Source organism: Pelophylax lessonae (assembly GCF_965119305.1).
Source record: "Pelophylax lessonae genome assembly, chromosome: 3".
Lineage (NCBI taxonomy): Eukaryota > Metazoa > Chordata > Amphibia > Anura > Ranidae > Pelophylax > Pelophylax lessonae.
In genome coordinates, this window is record NC_138770.1 from 340,932,084 (window position 1) to 340,953,791 (window position 21,708).

The 21,708-nt window shown below is 35.6% G+C and overlaps 1 protein-coding gene across 4 annotated transcripts in view; it reads left to right on the forward strand.

Moving 5' to 3' along the window:
• Window positions 1–21,708, forward strand: part of ADGRB3 (adhesion G protein-coupled receptor B3) — a 1,221,611-nt gene that overhangs the window by 1,081,494 nt on the left and 118,409 nt on the right. For 3 of the 4 annotated variants that reach the window (XM_082251901.1, XM_082251904.1, XM_082251902.1), the window contains 3 exons: window positions 3,549–3,634; window positions 17,770–17,868; window positions 18,240–18,411. In XM_082251901.1, the coding sequence (XP_082108027.1) occupies window positions 3,549–3,634; window positions 17,770–17,868; window positions 18,240–18,411 (357 nt within the window). The remainder of the gene's footprint in view (window positions 1–3,548; window positions 3,635–17,769; window positions 17,869–18,239; window positions 18,412–21,708) is intronic. The other variant, XM_082251903.1, reaches the window with a different exon arrangement.

Consider the following 21,708-nt stretch of genomic DNA (forward strand, 5'->3'; position numbering starts at 1 on the left):
TTTTTTCAGTGTTTTTTTTTTTTTTATTTATGATTGATTTTTTTGTATGAATTTGTTACACTATTTACAATTATTCTGTTTATATAAGTATTATTGTTGTTAATGTTTTTGAAATATATGGTTTACAGAGAGCAATCTCATTTTTATATGGTAGTTTAGCACTGCAATGTATCATTTTTATTTTGTAAGTTTGGTATCACAAATGTTGGTGCTAGCAGGTTTACATTTAGCTGTTCAGACCTGAGGACAATTTATTTTCACTTTATATGATTGCCTATGCTGTGCAACATTACCAGTTTGTGGCCCTGCTCTTCAGGCTCTCTTCTGTACCTTAAGTGTTCACTAAGGTGCTGGGGCCAGTTTTTACCCTGTTGTATTCTCAATGCATCCCCACTTTGGAATAATCTGACAACCTCCTGTTGAAGGAACAATCAGCACAGTGATGGATCCTGAACCTTCATAAATTGTGGCTAAAGCCACCTCATCATTTTCGTACCCTGATGTAGTCTTGTAAACTGCTTAGGTCAGGGTATTGTTTTTACTAGAGAAACTTCAGATAATTTGATCTCGGATGAGCTTTGCAGTCCAGAGTCATCCTACTCTTTGCATTTATATAAGAGTCCTGGGCCAAATGTTAGCCTGCTTTAAGGCAGTCGCATTTTCACTCCAGACCGTTACGACTCAAGATCCTGTCATTGTGAGATAAAGGATTTCAGTCTGTCGGGCTGGGGACTTGGTTGTTGAAGAAGTCTCATCTTTCCTCTGCAGCATTGGACCATTCTGTTGGAAGGTCATCTGATGCGTATTCCATCAGATAACATCACAAAGGTGGCATATGTCCCCCATCAGAAAGGAATCAGAAGTCTCACTGCAGCAAGAGAGGTTGACCAGATACTGTCCTGGTCAGACGTTTACATTCCAGTCTTGTCTGCCATGTACATCCCAGACATAGACAATTGTCAGATATACTTCTCTAAGACAGGGGGGTAATGCCATATGTGGACCTCCATGGTCAATATAAAACTGGACGGGTTTTTCTCTAGGTACAGGGCTCCTCTAGCAAAAACAGGAATCAGTACATCCTGTTCTATGTCTTTCCTTTTCTAAAACGTCTTTCTTATCCTCCTTGCAATATTGAGATGGAGGGTATCTCAGTGATCCTCATAACTCTGGATTGGACCAGGTGGATATGGTGTGCCAAACTGGTAAGACTCCTGGTGAATACTCTGTGCCCTGTTTCTGTATACTAATTCATCAAGATCTTTTGTCTTAAGCATGTCCGGCTTCATGGCTCCAGGTTTTAACAAAATGGCTGTTGAAGCTCAGGTTTTGAGATTTAGGGTTATTCTGAATCTGTAATTCCTTAAATGCTAACAGCTGGAACACAAGGTCTATCTATTGTGGAAAGCATACTTCAGTTGATGGGAATCTCTTGAATTCCACCTAGTTTTTTCATTGGATGAATCCTCTAATTTCTGTAGCTGGCCCTGGCTCTCTACTCTTACTCACAAGGTGAAATTCATTCCAGCCATAACCCCTGCAAGGTAAGTTTTATCCTAGAAGAAACCCCATCCGCACAGTAATAAGGTGATGTTGAGTCCCAGGACTTCCTTCTTACCTAAAGTGTTTTTTACCTTTCATCTCAACCAGGACAGTGTTCTTCTGTCCCTGTGTCCCACTGGTCCACCTCTCTGAGTACAAAACTCCTATTAGTTACACCTTTACATTTCTTAAAGTAGACCTGTAGTTACAAAACAAAAATAACCTATCTGGCCACCCTGCCCCCTTGTTTTGATATAAAAAAAAATTGAATCCATAGCATACAAAAAGTGACTGCTTTGCAGAAGATGCTGTTTTGATCTTTCATATGACCATATACTTTGACACTTAATCACATGATCTCAGCTGAAGAGAAGGCTAGCCTTAAGCATATGGTTGCACGATCCAGGATTAGATTATTCTCTTTAGTATACAGGGCTTTTTATTTTAAAGAAAACCTACCATAAGAATAACTTTTAGGCTACCTTGCTAACTTCTACCTCTCAAAATGCTAGTTGCCCAGCTATCATGTTGATCTTCTGGACTTCTATACATTTAGTCATTGACCAAGTAGTCAGACAAGAAATTTTGACTTTTCTGACTTGCATACTTGTTCAGCGTCTTTGGTTAGGGCAATAAAGCTAGCAAGCCAGCATAACAGCGCAAAACAATTTGTTTTTCAAAAGGTGGAAAGCCATGGCAGCCCCCATACTTCTCCCAGGACAATCTTTTACTTTGTTTAAGGGCTTCTTTATATTTTATTATTAGTGTAGTGGGGCAATCATTAAAGTCTGCGTGAATTTATGATATTTTTTTCATAAAACAACACTGCACTAAATTTACCTGATTGTTCTGTTTTGTAGAATTACATGATCATTAAAAATATTAAGTACATGCACATGTCTAGGTAGATGATGTATAGTCAGATTTTACAAGAGACCTGCAAACATGAATTTCAAAACCAAGTTAAAGGGGACATAAAACATTATATATGTGCATGAATGTATTAATGTAAACGAAACCATTGGAAACTTCCTCTCCTCAAAATTTCTCAGGGTACTGCAGATGTGTGATGTAAACAATATAATCCATATCAGATCCTGTAGGATTACTCATGCTCTCCTTTGACCAATTTGTACCAATTTACTATTAAGCAAATAATTTTGGCCCAGTGGAGGTTCTATGATTTTAGCTAAAGTAAACAATTTTCTTTGTTTGCTTTCTTTGGGGTCTATGAACCTTATATAGCAAAATTAGATTGTCCCAATGCATATTTGTAAATCTTTACATATTTTAGCCACTCCTATAATTCAGGAATAAATTATTTGTGTCTGTTTCAAACATAAACGTGTGGTTTTCAGATCCCAACACCAGGTGAAGGAAGTGTGCATCTTCAGTCTTTGAAGTTAGCCAGTAAATGGTATCACTGTGCTGTAGCTCTGACGTTTCTTCTATACAAAGTATAATATAATATAATATAATATAATATAATATAATATAATATAATATAATATAATATAATATAATATAATATAATATATAAATAACAATGGATATCCAGACTGATCCAGTATAAAAAAGATTAATGAATAGCACACCATAACCTATAACAACTACTCGAAATTCATTGTTGATGTCTCTAGAATATTAAACATTGAGGTTGATTTACTGAAACTGGAGAGTGCAAAATCTGGTGAAGCTGTGCATGGTAGCCAATTAGTTACTAACTTTAGCTTGTTCTATTAAGCTTTGAAAAAAAACTCAAAGCTGATTGGTTTCTATGCAGAGATGCACAAAGTTTTGCACTCTCCAATGCTGCTGTCGCTGTCTTACCACATAATAATTAATACATTTATTCTAAATATGGTCTTTTTTATAATTCACATTCGACCTGAAGTTAGATATATATGATTTAGAAAAACATATTTAATAATTAAATTGAAATCCTATAGGTTTAACACATTGACTTTATAGGACCAGTATGTGTAATTCCTCTTTTTGTTGTGCAGGTGAACATGGTAATTGGAATTTTAGTCTTTAATAAACTTGTTTCCAGAGATGGTATCCTAGATAAAAAGCTCAAACACAGAGCAGGGTAAGCAGAATTAAAATGTCTGTAATCATCTTCTTTAATTATAGTTATTCATTCTGCATATTCCCAATTATTTTAGTTTTATATTAGATGCATGCTTCATCAAGAAGTTGATATTTCATTCATGTCTCCAGATTTATTTTCATTAAAAAAGAAAAAAAAAACATTATAAAACAAAAGTGCAGAATCATCACACAAAAATTGAATTATAACAAAAGCTCAAACTACTTAGAATTGTATCTTTTTTGTATATGACTACAATTTTAGTGGTGTATATTATTAAAGCAAACCTGTCAAATCTTTAAACTTTTAAATTAGCAGGCACCGTTTTTATCCTCATATGTTACTAACAGCTTAACGCCTTGAATTTAGTAATACGATCTGCAATCTGTAAGTTTTCTCCACTAGCTATTCCAGTATTCTATCAAAGTATCACTGTATCCAGAAATGGAACTCCTTGAATCATTGGAGAGAGTAAATTCAGGATCAGAAGGACACATAGATGATGCTTTTTTAGCTAATAGGAGATACTTTTTTGTATCTGCTTTAAGGTAGCACTTTTTTTAGTTTTAAAAGTTTAAAAGTGCTTACAGTTTTGCTTTAGATTGCATAGGGTATGTTATATCAAAACTGCAATTATTCACTGTTGTTACAAATGATCTTTTGTGCTGATCGTTTTCATATATATATAATGTGCATATTTTAATACTGCTAAAAGGAAAATTTATTTTGGATGTATTTAAAGAAGATAACTGGGCATTTTTATTAAGGGAGCCTAAAGATGATGTGTGATAGCTGGCTATTATACATGACTGTATTCTGCACATCTCTATTTGCTGTTTTTCTGAAAATGCATGCAGTGGTACTCTCTACCTACTAATTGTTTCTGAGAAAGAGAGACTGTCTACTGACATAGTAGGTGCTTAGCAGTTACCCAATGCTTAGAACAAGAGAGCATGTGTATGCAAAAATGTGTTACTCTGTTTTAATTACTGGTAGCCAATATAAATATTATATTGTTATGTAACCTCCAACACTAAGGCCCCGTTCACACTGGGGCAACGCTACTTTGCCAGGCGACCTCATAGGTCGCGGCGCGCTGCTCGCCCCGCGACCTCGGAGCGGCCGGCACGGACTTCATAACATTGAAGTCTATGCAGGTCGCTCCGGTTCGCCCCAAAGAAGCTCCAGACCCTTTTTCTAAGTCGGAGCGACTTGTGTCGCTCCTATTAGAACGGGTCCGCAGCTTCTCTATGGAAGGCGACCTACGGCGACCTGTCAGGCATCCAGGTCGCCTCAGTGTGAACGGGGGCTAAAAGGACTTTTTCATGGTGTGGAAATGTTTATTTGCATTTAATGCAAATGTCCCTTGTACTCATTCCCCTGATATTGAGATATCTTATTAGATGGGTGGCTTCCAGGTTCCTTTTTAAGGTCCATCGCAAACCCCCACATCCTTTTTTAGAGGACTGCATATGGGGAAGTGGTCCTAGTCACTCATGGAGGCTTTGCCACCACCCTTGCAAGGTACATCAGAATGTTGAAAGGCATGTTGCCTGGTCTAGTTCAGGGAGAGGAGAGGTGTGTGTGTCTGCTGCCCTCCCTTTCATGGACATCCAAGCTGCATGACTGGATAAGGGTCTGGTTGAAGTTTCAAGAGGAACCCCACACTGATTTTTTTTTTTAAATGTGTACTGTCTCTTTAAAATAACTAAATAAAATGGAATAAGGATGTGTGGGTTTGTAACAGAATCTTTATACTATGACTTTTTCACACCTTAAAAAAGTAATTTAAAGAATATGATACTCCAACCTTTTATATTCCTGATATGTGTCTGTTGTACCATGTACTTTGGATTGTACTCCTTTTCTCTTTGGATTGTTTCCTTTGTGTGAAATACCTGGTGTTCTTGCCTCTCCTTCTCCTTTCCTATTAAAAACTGACCACACTAGGCCTGAGAGCACAGGCTTGTGCTTTTTAGGCTTGTGCTAACACGTCCCTTCCTTATGTAGCCATTCAATAGGAAGATCAGTGTGTTGCTCTTTCTCCTCCCTAGCTCTCTAAATTCCTTTTGCAGCTGAGTACAGAGGATATGTGATCACTTATAAAAAAGGGAAAAAGGTATATACTGTACAATGTTTTTTTATATACATATGCTCAAACATATGCCATTCCTTTCTATTTTAAACTGATTGATTGTTTTACAAAATGAGGGTTCACAAATACTTTAATAACATTACAATAAAGAAACATATAATGAAACAAATACTAATGTCCCCTAATTTAAATCCACATCAATCACATCGTCCAGCAAAATAAAATAATTTTTATTATTGTGTCGAATGATGTAAACAAAAAAAGACTGAAAGTATAAAAAAAAAAAAAACAATTTTTTTTTTGTTTCTGTTATAAAATTTTGCAAATAAATATTCTTTCCTCATAAATCTAGGTCAAAATATATTCTTCTACATTTCCTTGGTGAAAATAACCCAAATCAGTGTTTATTTTTTAGTCTGCAGGAAAGTTATAGAGTCCACAAAGTATGGTATATACATATGAAAATTGATCAATAGTAAAGTACTGACACCCTGTATCATTTCTTGAAAATTAAGAAATTAAAAAAAATGTATTTCATAATTTTGTTTACATACTGTCACCAGTGCAGTACAGTGTTGTCATATAACTGGTGTGGTGATAATCAGGGACACTGACTGGTGACAGTACGTAACAAAAAAAAATATTTATTACTTTTTAATTACGTTTTTCTTTTTTTTTACATTTTTTTAACACACTGTGATTGGCCCTGTCTGTACCATGTGATCACTGTGACCAATCACAGCTAACAACACAATTGTATACACGGCATGGCATGAAATAAAGCCATCTATTGTGTACAATTTCATTTAACCAGCTGTGATTGGTCACAGTGATCACATGGTCCTGGCAGTGGACCGATACACTGATCAGTCATTGTCTGTGTCCGGTGTCCCCATGGCCGATATAGTGATCAGTCATTGGCAGAGGACACAGCCGATGAAAGATCATGCTGCTGTGCAGCCCGCTGTGCATTTTTTTTCAAATGACAACATCATACTGTACTGCTACACCACTTGCAGCTTTAAGGCATCCCCCAAGCATCTTGCTTAATTCCTTCGCTGCCAGAGCCATTTTTATGTTGTTTGCACACATGTTTAAAAATCATTTTAGCCCTGAAGATTACATAAAACCCCCAAAACATTATATATTTTCTGAAATAGTGAAAATGAAATAGTGGTAGTACCAATTTATTTTTTTATGTTACAAGATATTAGCGCAAAGGTCTAGGAAATGCAAAATTTTAGTAAAAAATACACCTAATTTTTAACACAAAACATGATATATTTTTATTTTTTATTTTTTTTTGGGGGGGGGGGGGATTTTATGTGTTTGAGTATAACTTAAATTTAAAAAAAAAAAAATGTTTTACTTTAACTTTTTTTTCTTATAAGGGACAAAAAGTCCCCTATGTGATAAATGTTTTGGTTGCATGTTCTCTTTAATGAGACGACAGGGTCTAAAAGACCCCTGATATCTTACCTGTCCTCCGCTTAATCTAATTTAGTCTAATGCTGTGCAGATTAAACTTTATGACCTACATACTTGGCAGTAAAATGGTTAAAAGATTTATGTTTGTTTAGTGTTGCCCTTTAGGCTTTATTAAAAATACCCAGACCCTGATTAAAGTAGAACTATAGGCAAAACTGAGTGAGGACCCGTCAGTTTTTTTGTTTTTGCCATCTAGGTCCTATTGGGAAGATTTACCTTCACTTTCTTTCCCATAGCCAAAACAGGAAGTAAGGAGAAATCCCTGCAAATTACCACTTGTTGACCAGCCGCCATATTTATACTGCAGCAGATTGGCTCTGTCCCGCGAAACGGCGTACCTGTACATCGCTTTGTGGAATAGCTAGTGGGGGCGCGCGCACACACTGATTGGCCGCAGGGGGAGCCAATCAGCGGGTTCGGCGAAAGCGATGTCCACCAGGCACCCGCGATTGCTCCCAGTGGAGACAGAACAGCGGTCTGCCAATGTAAATATGGCAGACCGCTGTTCTGTCAGTGATGAACACAGGGATCCTGTATTCCCCTTTTTACGAATGCAGGTGTCTATGTTCATCCAGCAAGTCCATCCCCCTAGGGCAGTGATGGCGAACCTTGGCACAGCAGATGTTTCTGAACTACATTTCCCATGATGCTCAGCTACACTGGAGAGTGCATGAGCATCACGGGAAATGTAGTTTCAAAAGATGTGGGGTGCCAAGGTTCGCCATCACTGGCCTAGGGACACATTTAGCCCTTTGATCACCCCTGGTGTTAACCCCTTCCCTACCAGTGTCGTTAATACAGTAGCAGTGCATTTTTTTTAGCACTGATTACTGTAGTAATGTCACTGGTCCCCCACAAGTGTCAAAAATGTCAGTTAGGTGTCCAATTTGTCGGCCGCAATGTCGCATTCCCACTAAAAAATCGATGTTCGCCCCCATTACTAGTAAAAAAAATTTAATAAATCTTTCCCCTCATTTGTAGACGCGATAACTTTTGCGCAAACCAATCAATATACACTTGTTGGGATTTTTTTTACCAAAAATATGTAGCAGAATACTCATTGGCCTAAAATGATAAAAAAAAATTGATTTTTAATTTCATTTTATTGGGAATGTTGTATAGCAGAAAATAAACATTATAGTTTTTTTTTTTCTCAGAATTGTTGCTTTTTTTGTTTATAGCATAAAAAAGAAACGTACAGGTGATCAAATACCACCAAAAGAAAGCTCTCTTTGTGGGAAAAAAGGACATCGATTTTATTTGGGTACAGCTTTGCACGACCGCGCAATTGTCAGTTAAAGTAAACCAGTTCCGTATCGCAAAAAATTGCCTGGTCATTAAGAGGGAAAAACCTTCCAGTCCAGAAGTAGTTAAAGGGATCTCTTGGGGACCCCGGGGCATCAGAAATAGTGTCCCCGTTTGGAAGATTTCCCCTCTGTTACTTTTCTGGAGACAACCCAAAATTTGGTATCTCCTTTTACTTTTAATAATAACGGTAAACAGGACAAATAGAGATGTTTAATCTACCCAACAAGAGCACAGACAGCAAATAAAAACTAATAGATGTTCTAATCTCCCTCAACTGTACCTGAAACTAAAAAAGAAAAAAATGTTTTGCCTTTAGTTATACTATGACTTTTTATTTTTATTTTTTTGCATTGGTACATGTCCTATGTCTATACACATATCATCTAGTAAATTGAAAAGCCCATTAAGTGCAGAAGAGTAAAAAAAAAAACTCTTGATAAACTGGTACTCTGGTGCTTGGTCCTAGCATGAAGCTTTCTTAATAATAGGAACTCCAAAACCTGTGGCAGTTATACTGTTAAAAAGAGGCAATTTTAGAGACCAGCTCTTTTTTAGCACCTCTAATCTCCTATGTCACACTATAGGTTGCTAAGTGGGATAGACAGCCTCTTTTATCTATAATGATATTTGAACGGCAGTAGGGGGTGGATGAGAATTTAACCTTATGCGCTCTTAAGTAGCTCCTAAGAACTTAGAAAGGAGGCATCGTAAGGCAAATTTGTTTTTAAGGTTTTAAAATTCCTAGTAAACTGGACAGACATTTCTATAGATATTCTGTTCCTGTGGATATTAAAACACAATTAGATTTTATTTTATTTTTTCAGAGAAAAATTCTACATAAGAATAGCATGATTATAACTTTGGCTGTAACCATATCTGCAATTTCAGTTTCGTAAATCAACACACCATGCAAATAAGTGTTTTTTTCCTAAATAATTATGTGATAAAATGTAATTTGAGGCGCTACTTTTTATAATGATACATATTCATGTGCATAAATATATTATCATGATAAACTTATACCCAAATCACTCAAAGTTTACAAAATCATAACTTTTTCAAAAAGTGTCCAAAAATTATACAAAAAGTGTCCAAAGATAGGCAAAATTATATTTCTTCCACACCACGCGCTTAAATGTGCACAATATGCCTTATCAAATGTGCTCCTTAGTGGTGTTCCTTCACCCTATTATTAGGGGGCCACTCACCAGATAGATTTGGGCCACCAGGACCCTCTCAGCTTTTTATTAGATCTTTGGTCTCAACATTAATCCCCTATCTGCTGAAAATATTGTTTTTCACAAAGCATCCACGACCTTGACACATTTATATATTCTTCCTTTTTATGAAATCAGGCTCCAAATCGCCCATAGGGATCCTTAGAACAAAGCATAAAGCATATAATCCTGCAATACGTTTATTAAAACTTCTTGTTACCAAGCTTAGCAGTAGATAAAGAAGACTCACATTTCAATGTGCCTCCAAGTGGCACCCACTACAATAGTTTAGTGAACAATATTCAGCACCATCCTGGATCGGCATGCTTGTCACCTGCTTTCCACTGAACCGAAAGTTGCGAAACCGGAAGTATCACCGCTACGGACCTGAATGCATTTCAAGTTATGACCTCCTGATGATGCCTTTCCGATGAAATGCTTTGAAGTCCGTAGTGGTGATCGGTGATACTTCCGGTTTCGCAACTTCCTGGTTCAGGGGAACGCAGGTGACATGCACGCCGATCCAGGAAATGGACGGCGCTGAATATTGTTCACTAAACGATTGTAGTGGGTGCAGCTTGGAGACACATTGAAATGTGAGTCTTTTTTATCTACTGCTAAGCCTAGTAACAAGAAGTTTTAATAAACATATTGCACGATTATATGCTTTATGCTTCGTTCTGGGGATCCCCATGGGCGATTTGGAGCCTGATTTAATCAAAAGGTAGAATATAGAAATTTGTCAAGGTCATGGTGGGTCTGGTGGCCCAAATCTATCTGGTGAGTGCCCCCCTTATAAAAAAGTGAAGGAACACCACTAAGGAGCATGTTTGAGAAAGCATATTGAGCACATATAAGCATGTGGTGTGGAAGAAATATAATTTTGCATATCTTTGGAGGACACTTTTTGTATAATTTTTAGACACCTTTTAAAAAAACGATATACGTATTTGTAAATATTGAGTGATTTGGGTATAGGTTTATCACGGTTATATATTTATGCACATGAATATGTATCATTATTTTAAGTAGCACCTCAAATTAAATTTTTTCATATATTTACTTTGAGGTTTGCCAAAAATTTATGGCAGCCACATTATAATATAAACACATAGCAGGCACCATTTTGTCTGCACATATTTATTTAAATAATCATGAAATGTTTTAAAATACTGCTAATATAACTACCTGACTTCTAACGTTTTAATATCTTACCACAGTCCCCCTTACAGCATAGTTTGCTAGCCAGTTGGGCACAATGTTGTAGATCTAGTGTTTTTAGGTTGTGGGAGCTGTGTGGGCAGAGGTTTAGGCAGTTTAAAGGAGGAAGGAAGCACAGAATTGCTAAAGGTCCTTTTTAACTTTTTGTTCAGTCATGTTTTATATGAATTGGTTGAAAAATGGAATTGCAATATAACAATGCAGTATTCATATGGTTCAATAATTGCCTAGTATAATTTTTGTATATAACACGTGTCAATCTGACACTAGAGTGTCATTTACAACATTTGTAAGGAATTTTACAGTAGTTTCAATTATTCTAAATTGCAGTATGCAGATCAGAGTTTGTGCTTGAATGAAGGACTCCTAATACTTTCTTACTATAGAGCTGTCTGTAAAACACATTGTTAAGCTCCCTTTCTCTTTTAATTAGGCTTTTTAGTAGTTGAGAAGCTATTAATCTTGATTCTTGATGCATTCATTGAATTTTCTGAATGATATCAGGTGTTCTTTTAAAGGGTCCCAATATAATTGTAGCTTTAGGAAATCATTATAAAAATATCCTTCTGCTTTGCATTTTAGGTTTCTTGTAGTATTACAGTCAATATTTTGCTAATTGCTCAATGAGAGATTTTCAGAAATAGTAGCATTTAGTAATATGTTTTCCTTTTGGAGTATCCTTTTCTTATTCTTTATTATTTTATTACCTACAAACATTATTGTAAATTAATATTATATTTTATTTTTATTAATTTAAATATCATTGAAGGGCAATGATTTTATACAGTTATGGATTATGTCATTTTAGACTTAGGAACTCAAGTAGTGCAGAAAACTAATACAAGATCAGCATTACATAAAAAATAATTGAAGGGTAATACCATGTTAAATAGAAAAAGTGAAAAGGAAATTTCATTTAGGGGTTGATTTACTAAAACTGGAGAGTGCAAAATCTGGTCTAGCTGTGCATGGTAGTCAATCGGCTTTCAACTTCAGCTTGTTCTTTTTTAAATTGCTGGTAAATTATATATTTTTTTAAATCCAAACTTTTTTATGGATATAAAAGAGAAAGGCATCTGAACATTACATGGGCAGAATGGTAAGTATAAATCATACATTATAAAAATACGGAATACAATGGTCAATCTGTGCGAGCAAGGTGCAAAACAGAGAGAGAAACCAAACAACAAAGGAAAAATAAAGTAGAACAACGCACGCTTATAGTGCAGTAATGTATGCACAATGGCATTTCTTTTTTTTTTTCCAAAAAGGCATTTCTTTCTGTTTTTCTGAAGTAATAACAGATAGGCTCTAAACCAAAATAACGTAATGAATATCAGAGGTCGGTGGGGTATTCCAGCTTCTGTAGCAATAAAACAGACTATATTCACTCAGAGTTGTAAGAGTCTATCCATTACTAGTTGTGTAGGAGCAAGACCAGCCAGTTCTGCCACACTAGAGTAAATTTCTTTAACGCATTTCAATGGTGATAAGCCAGTTGCTCCCTGAATAGGAGAGAGTTAACATTTTCAACCCATTTCTTTCTGGAGGGTATTGTAGGCGATATCCAAAACCTAGCTATCAGCTTCCTAGCTAAGTACAACTGTCTCATTATCATAGTGTATATGCCCTGTGGATACTTTTTAGCATCCAAGGCTCTGCACAAACACACCAGGGGATTAAGCGGAATAGGCACTTGGGCAAGCATGGAGATAGTTTGCAGGACCTCGTTCCAATACCTTGCAAGTTTTGGACATCGCCACAAAACATTTTTTTTTTTTTATGTATAAAATCGCCTCTATGTACATTGCATTTGGGACATAGCGACATATCTCTCCTCCCCCAGTCAAACAACATAGCAGGCATGCAATAAGCTTTATGGAGAATAAATAGCTGTGAGAGATTGTGGGAGGCAGATAGGGAAGTTACAGGGATTTCTTCAAGAGCCATTTCCCATTGATCACTATTAATCTCTCCAATATCTATCACTCAGCGAGCCCTGCATTTCAGTCTAGTATGGTCTTGGATAGAGGATAGTAGTTCTATATATGCCCAAGAGATTAAACCTTTGCGAGTATTTGAATGTAAAATCTCAGTCATCAGGGCTGAATTAGAGATAATGAAAAATTAAGAGTTCGCTTTTGAGTCTGCAACGCATGTCTAAACTGAAGGTATTGGTAAAATTACCTAGCTGATAGTGAGAATTCATTTCACAAGTGGTCATATGCCCTCAGGGAGGTGTTTCTAAAGACCTGATGAAAGAACCAAATACCTTTTGCTGCCAAGTTGAGAAACCTGTTAACTTAGAAAGCTCTGGAAAATTAGGATTATGCCAAAGGACCAATAATATGAAGTTCCTCCTTCCTGGCCTTCCAAACTTTTTGAAGAAGAGCTGCTGTAGGGGAGGAAGAGGGGAGGCTTGGTAGATTCATCTCTAAGTGAGAGCTGGCAGGCAAGCTAGGGTTAGATGAGCTCACCAGTCTAGCTATAGGGTCATCGGTGTCGCACTTACCCCAGCCAGCCAGTTGCTGCATCTGGGATGCCATAAAATACGTCTTGGGGTGCGGGACCGCCAAGCCTCCTCTATCCTTGCCATACTGCAGGGTGGTTAAGCTAATATGGGCCTTTTTCCTTCTCCAAATGAGATTCCTGAATTGAGAGTCTGTGCATTTAAACAACTTATTAGAGATCCACATAGGGGAGTTGTGGAAGATGTACAGAAGTTGCAATGCCCAGACCATCTTTATTAAATTTACTCGGCCCACTACTGACAGGGGGAGCTTACACCAACTTAGGCTTTTTCATTTTGTGTCTATCCAGCAATGGGCTAAGATTCATTTGGAGATAGTGTGAGGGCTCAGCAGAGACCATCACGCCCAGATATTTAAAGGAGTTAGCAACATCAATTTGGTCTACACAGGTGGGGATGGGTGCTCCTAGCGGGTCAAGGGGCATAGGGATATATTTAGACCAATTTATAGTAAAACCTGGAGAATTCACCAAATTTGCTGATAGTTGTCAACTTCAGCTTGTTCAATTAGGCTTTGACAAAAAAAAAAAAAAACCTGGAAGCTTTGCACTCTTCAGTTTAAGTAAATTATCTCCTTAGTGTCTATCTGTTTTATACTGTATATATTGAATACATAACTGAACAAAATTATATTTTTAATACCTGGAATTCAGGTGGAGTTCTAGCTAAGTACATAGTTGAAATACACATATGTTTACTATTTCTCTACCACAAGATTCTTCACTCAATTCTGTGACTCTCCAAAGCTGGGGGGGGGGGGGGGTCATCCTACTGCTTTACTATATTGATAACCCACTTAACTGGCTGCTAATTGGACAAGAAATCTGTCTGGGGGATCAGGAGGTTGTATAGGAAAATGTGTTCAAAAACAGGAAATAAGTCTATCTTTTGGCACCTACCTGGCTGTGAAGTGAAAAGCATTTTGCTGAATATTTTGGAAAAATAAAAAAACATTTCAGCTGTGTGTTTGATTCCAGCAACAGGATCATCCAATGGAATACTCACCTGCTTCAATGGCACCACTCCCTCATTAGCTGATATGTCCTAGAACCTCACTCATTAATGAGGGAGAAGCAATGAAGCAATTGCTCTCTCATCCAGCCAGCATAAGAGTGATACCGTAGAAGCCATGAGTGGTTTCCCTGCTCTCCTAGTCATCCTACTACCAGCGAGTGGCCACCAACAGCAAGTTCTACAATATGACGTGAGCCTAACAGTTCATACATGTAGCAGGGCAGTGGCTAAAAACTTTCTGGGTCAGAAAATGAATGTCATTCTTTTTATTCAATAAAGATTTATAGCACAACAGGTATGGGTGGATTACAAAAGAATGTGATTTACTGGCTTCTGACAGGACTGTTTTCTTTTAATTAAATGTATTTTAAAAGAAGCATTACTGCAGACTGAAGTCTGTGCAACCAATACAACAGAAGCAACAAGAATGAGAATGATATATTGCTCAGACCAGAAGAGTTTAATGCTTTATCAGCACAGACTGACAACACCTGTTTTATGTGCAATGTGCAGTGAAGAGAGCAGGAATACCAGGAAATCCTAAGCAGTTACAATGCCACCAAGCTATAGTGCTTGTCATGTGTTATAGTAAAATAATACACAAATTGAAGAAAACCAAAAGCTAGAATAGTACTGAACCAGTAAAAGTAAAAAAGCTAATTAATATACTTATATGCCATTTGCCAGTACATCTTAGTTTTCTTTTATGCTTACAGTTGTATATACCGGTAACAAATAAACCTGCTCACAGTTGTACCCTATCAACTGTTATTAGTTAACAAATGATGGTCATCCTATTTAGGGATGTAAAAAGAAGATATTTGTTAAGGGGTTCATGCACACGGACACCTTCATCCTTGCAGCATAAACAAACTCATGTATTTTGGTGCCCAGGGAGCCCCTGGTGTTGTGTACAGCCACTCAAAGACCTGAATAGTTGTAGGTGGTTATATGCAGTTATTAACTGCTACTTGCACAGGGGTGCCCAGACACTAAAATACACAAGATAGTTTAGGATAGAAGTAGGATTGTGTCTGTGTACATGAATCCTAAGGGTTTTGTATTGTACTTTAAAGCTACCTTCATGTTTCCATTTGTACGCAGCTACTAAATTTAGTAAGAATATCAGTAAGCTGGTGGATGCAATGATGACATTCATTGCACTTCACAATTTATCATATGATGCTGAACAGAAATCTTCACCAGAAAGATTTCTTTTACAGGGTATCCTATTTTTATTTGGGTATGGTTTTATGTAAAGAGAATACAAGTACCCCCCCCCCCCCACCATGGGTTGTTTAATAAGTACTTTACTTCCCTTCTACTTCCCTATTAGGTGGAATTACTGTTCTTCAATATTACAGTACTTCCATATTAGGGCAGATTGGTTGCAGGGGACAGATTTTTTTTTCATAATTACTGGGTCCTTCTGCCAATCTAGATATAGACATGAGCTGACATTTGGACATTGAGGCACAATTCAAATGCCAGAATTTTTTTTAGGCGATTGGGACATGAATATAGCAAATGGAATAATCTGACTGGTTATGTTCATGAAAAAGGCAGCTTGCCAACAACCCATGAACCAATAAAAAATCCAGTCCAGCTAAACAGCTAGAAACAAGAATGATTGTTTGAAAATTGAGCTTAAATTGGTTAAAAAGCTGAAAATTGGCGGAATAAGCAAAAACACGACGTCATATACACATTGGTAACAGATCTGTATTTTTCTTCCAAATTTATAATTATATTCATAAATTGTAGTTTTTCAGCAATTTGCAGGCATTACGTTCTTGGAACCTCAATGTAAGCATTAAATTATATTTCTACTTGATCCTTTGATTTTTAGCTTTCTCTTTTTTGCAAATATGTTATGTTAGTTCAAAAAATGAATGGATTTTTAAGAGAGAAGGCAATGTTTTAACAAACAAAATTGTCATATGCAATATTAAAAATTGCAAAACAAACCACCTAGGGTACACTGTCATGTTTAAGAGATTTGGATAAATATGCAGCACGTTTTATTGTGATTTTGTGTACAGTAAACATGGTGCTAATTAGTTACAACAGTTTGCTCAATGATATTCCTTTTTTGTCTCTGAATTATAATGAGGGATGAACAATGAAAGTACTTCTTGAAAGTACCAATTAAGTCAAACAGTTTGTATATTACATAGTTATGAAATGTGTTTACGGCAGGAAACGGCACAGGTTATGTCTCCCGTGGAGTCTGTTTTTCCTGTAATATTTTAATATAGAACAATCTCCAACAAAATAAAATAAAACAAGTAATTCAAATATTGTTATAAATTACATTTTCAAAAATTATAATTATATACGTTTTTTCTACATCCATGTATTTAGGCATTCTTATCTCTTTGATTTTTAATTTCTACTTATTATAATTTAAGGTTTGAGATTGTTTTACCGTAATATGTGTGCTGCACCTGTGCGTGCAACTAAGTGCTCTGTAACAATTTTCACATTGTTTAATCTATAATGGTCATCGGTGATACCAACAGTTTGATATATGCACAAATTGAAATTGTATCTCATATATGTTACTGGCAGGGAAAAAGCCTGTTTGGTGATTGGGTTGTATTCATTTTAATTTGTATTAGATGCAACAATCACTTTTTTAATAATTGATGCTTCTGCACTGTTTTATGAAAAAATAAGCATACTCAGCAAGTGAACTTCATCAAATTCCATTCATTCCTAACTCCATATTCAGGCTATTTAATACATTAATTAAAACAATTGATACAATTTGTAATTTACCTTTACCAATTGCAACAAAATTCCTATTATATTATAACTAGTGGTAATATTAACAGAAGTAACAATGGCTTTTAAACTATTACCTTTTAAGATAAAACAATAGATTTTATGTTGGCCTGAATATAGATTGTCATCATATGTCTGATTTAGCACCTGCTTATGTTAAGCTCAGTGTATAATCTGCTTATTAATTTACAAAAAGGAAAATTATCCCTTTTTATAGAGGAAAAAAATTCCCTGCATGCATGAATGAAATTATCCTTCTTATCATATGAGTAGCAAATTTCAAGTAATTTGATACATCTTTAGTACCAAAAGCTTCCATGTATATACAAATCAATACATTCATCTTGTTACGTATGCATGAGATCTTATTGAAAAACAAATAGTTAAAAAAAAAAGAAAAAAAAAGTACCACAGTAATGATTTCAGTGAAAATTGAATACTTTGTTCTTTTTGTGGGTGTTCTGTTTGTTTGCAGTCAGATGAGTGAGCCTCATAGCGGTTTGACGCTCAAATGTGCCAAGTGTGGAGTAGTTTCAACAACAGCTTTGTCAGCCACCACCGCCAGTAATGCCATGTTAGTCTAAATCATTTACATCTTCTTGTTACAAATCTATTACCGTGCATGTCTGAAAATAGTCTGATAAAATTTGTGTTCTTCTAATAATACTACAATGTCTTTTTTGTTCTTTATTTATTTCTTTTTTGTAATTTTTTTTAACTTGTGCAACAGTATTAAAGTGTTGCCTTTAGAGAAACATCTTTTTACATAAATGTGTTTTAGCATTAACCCATTCAGTTCCAAGATGGCCAGATCATGAAATATACAAGTAACAAACTGGCGATCTTACCACTGAAGGTGTTTGCTGTTTATTTAAACTTCTGTGATATGATTTATATGCACAAAGCACAATCTGGTTCAGCAAACAAATATCTTTCTCTGCATAGGGCATCCCTTTGGAGTTCCTGTGTTGTTCTACCACTCTTGGCTTTGACATGGATGTCTGCTGTTCTAGCAATGACAGATAAAAGATCGATACTGTTTCAGATACTGTTCGCAGTATTTGATTCATTGCAAGGATTTGTCATTGTGATGGTCCACTGCATTTTACGGAGAGAGGTGAGAGCAATATGTTTGTCTTCTATGTATTTACTTCTATGTGACATCTGATAAGCAATGACTTTTCTCAAATTTCAAGATGCAAAATCACCTTGACTTAAAAGAATTAGCTGATATTCATAGTCTGAGATACAATTCCTGCCATCCATCATGTAAGATCAATGAATCATTTGCCAAACAGACACATAAATCTGTGCTGGTGTCAAAGGTTCAGTTAAGAAAAAGGCATGTTCATGCATGAAGGAATGGATGAATGATACTTTTTTTATTTCACTAAGATCTTTTTTGGATCTATTAAATTAACTAGGCAAACATTAAAAAATATACCATAGACATGCTACTGCCACCAAAGCAACCTCTTGTGACCAGAAGCAGCAGCCATAAAAATAAAGCTGTGTATGCTTTCACCTGGTTGGGTAAATGGGGAGCTTTTTCTTGCTGTTCTCAGAATTAAAAAAAAATTAGACTTTTTAAAAATAAGTTTTATCAATAACTTAAAATTCAACAGATGTCTAAACATGCTCTAGCACAATCCCTGAAAAGATACATATTCCTATGGGATACATATAGTCCAAAGTTTTTTATTTTTAGTTAGAATAGAGAAAGATTAGAAATTAGATAAAGTTTTTATCTCTGTGTCCCTGGTAGGTAGATTCACCCTCTCTATTTTGTCCAGGAAACCGTCACATAGAATAACAAGAGACAGAAAGTGATGTTAAAAAAAGTTGTAACTAGAATGAGAAGTAATGGTACATCTTCCAGTCGGAACACATGTTGTGATGACAACCATCTAAGAGGGACATTCTCCTTTCTAGAAAATTGCTTTTTGCTGGACAGGACAGGAAGTGAAGGGAAATCTCACTGATGGGACAGAGACAGGAGAAAAAAACATAGTGGGATTTATCCCTTTCCTGTTTTAGCTAAAACAAAAATGATTGGACTATACATATACTTTTATGTCTTTATAGGAATATAAATACCTTCAATTATAGCAACACAATTTATTATTATGGGTTGTGACAACGGTAAATTCATTGTTTTGTCTTATATTCACTTTGAATCATGCTGGTTCATAACCAGTCTATTTAAACTCCTCAACAAACAATCTCTCAAATGCACTTTATTACATTAGGATTTTATTGTATTCTATGTAACATTTGTTATAAACATCTGTAGACAGTTGATTTTTAACATATCTAAGCTGAGAATATAATGGACAAATCCACACAAAACATAAAAAACATATTTTATATTTTATATATATATAACTTAAAATCGTTTTAGCTGTGTCTGCTTTTTGTTTATGGATTCATTGTTTTAAAAAAAATCATGTTTATTAAGCATTTTGTTCTGTAGCAGAAAATGACAAGGTCCTGCTCCCTTGGGTTCTGGACCAGTATTCATTTTGCAACTTGATTCAACACTGAATCTTCCTCAAGACACTTTGATTACAGGAAATTGCTGTCACAATATATTTGCAGACATTCAGCGTATGGGTATAGCTGCAGCTCATATTCAGACAAAATGATAAAATGGAAGTTTTCCTTTACCAGGGTCAAGTTGTTTCCTTTAGTACTTTAAATCTCATGTTATAAAGCGCTGCACAAACTGTTGGCGCTATATAAATCCTGTATAATAATGATTAATCATACCTGTAGTAATCAGCTAAACTTTTATAAATGTGAACACTGTTATTTTAATTTTAATATACACTACCTGGCAGTTTTGTCAACACTTTTTTTTTTAGAAAGATAAGCAAAAAAAATGTATTTTACAAACAATACGTAATAATACATTACCTCCAAGGAAAACTGTCAAAATGTTCAAAGACATAAATTATATGTAATCTCAACTTGTGTAAAAATCCTTTCTTTAACCCTCCCTAAATATTCCTAATGCCCCCTTTACTGCAAAGGGCACTGCTCCTTGACTCCTTGACTTATGGGGTCAAAGGGGGGAGGAATGATAAATGGCTTCTTCAGAAAATTCCAGATTTGCATATAACTTTATTGTCAATCCTGACAAAAACAGGTTTGCTGAGCTAGAATGGAATTTCTATTGTATCCAGGCAAATGCTTACTATGCTGATATATTCATGCTATCCATGAAGACACATACTTAAATAAATCTCAGTTTTCATGTTTTGCTCATAATTTAAAAAAAAAAACTGACTGTATGGTAACATTGTATTTATTGGGTTTAGGTTACTTGTTATCTTCGCATGTACATTTAAAAGAAAGTATTTTATTTTTACATCTACAAATGCATGGCACTATCAAAGCAAGACTAAATTACAGTATGGTTTCATAAACAAAGTTAGCAGCAAATTCCATTTTTGGCATTTATATCTTGGATGGTAAGCATGGAATTTGCTAAGTGAACTCCCAATATACCTGGTTTGGCAAACATAGGTTTTAGCATTAAAAAGCACACAGATGGTTTGAGACTGCTGTTTGCCATGTCACACATAAAGATCTAGTAAGGTGGAAAATTCAATCCAGTAATTTATATGAAACAAGCAGCTGCCTTAATTAGACAGTCATAATATTTAAAGCTCCATTCCATCATTATTCTGCATTACCATTGATATAGACCTATCACCAAAAAAAAAATATAACTTTACATAAATTAATATTATCAACAATGCTAACAATGAGTTTTAATGTGGAGCAAAGACTGCAATTACCTTAGGTATGTTTTTTTGGGAGACTAAGCAATAATATAATCCTAAATAAAACGAGCAGGGCTACAGTGCCATATAGAGATGCAGTTATTATGAGTATAGACATGTAAAACAGAATGAGCAGGTACTGCCTAGGTCTGCACAGCATGCAGAAGAAAGAAATGTTACAAAAATTCCTGCACTGGGCATGTGACACAAAGTATTCAGCTGTAGAGCAAAATTACACAGAACAGGTGGCAATAACAAAGCTTAGTATATTAAATATACTGCATATTACACACATATTAAAAAAGAGCAATGGTAGATTTTAACCAAATATGGCTTGGCAAAATTGTTATTGTATTTGCAGTATAACAGCCTTGATACAGAACACAGTGCGCCAAATAGCAGCATTTGTCTAAACTTTAGCCTTGCCGAATTTGATTTTTTTTTTTAATCTCTGCTCCTTTGTTTTAGTTATGCAGTTTTAAATCTCAATTTCACAATCTATAGTTACATAGTTAGTAAGGTTGAAAAAAACACCAGTCCATCCAGTTTACCCACAATTGCATATTTTCACTAATTGTTTTTCTGTCTACATATTTTATATCCTAAAAACAAGTAAACTCTCCTAC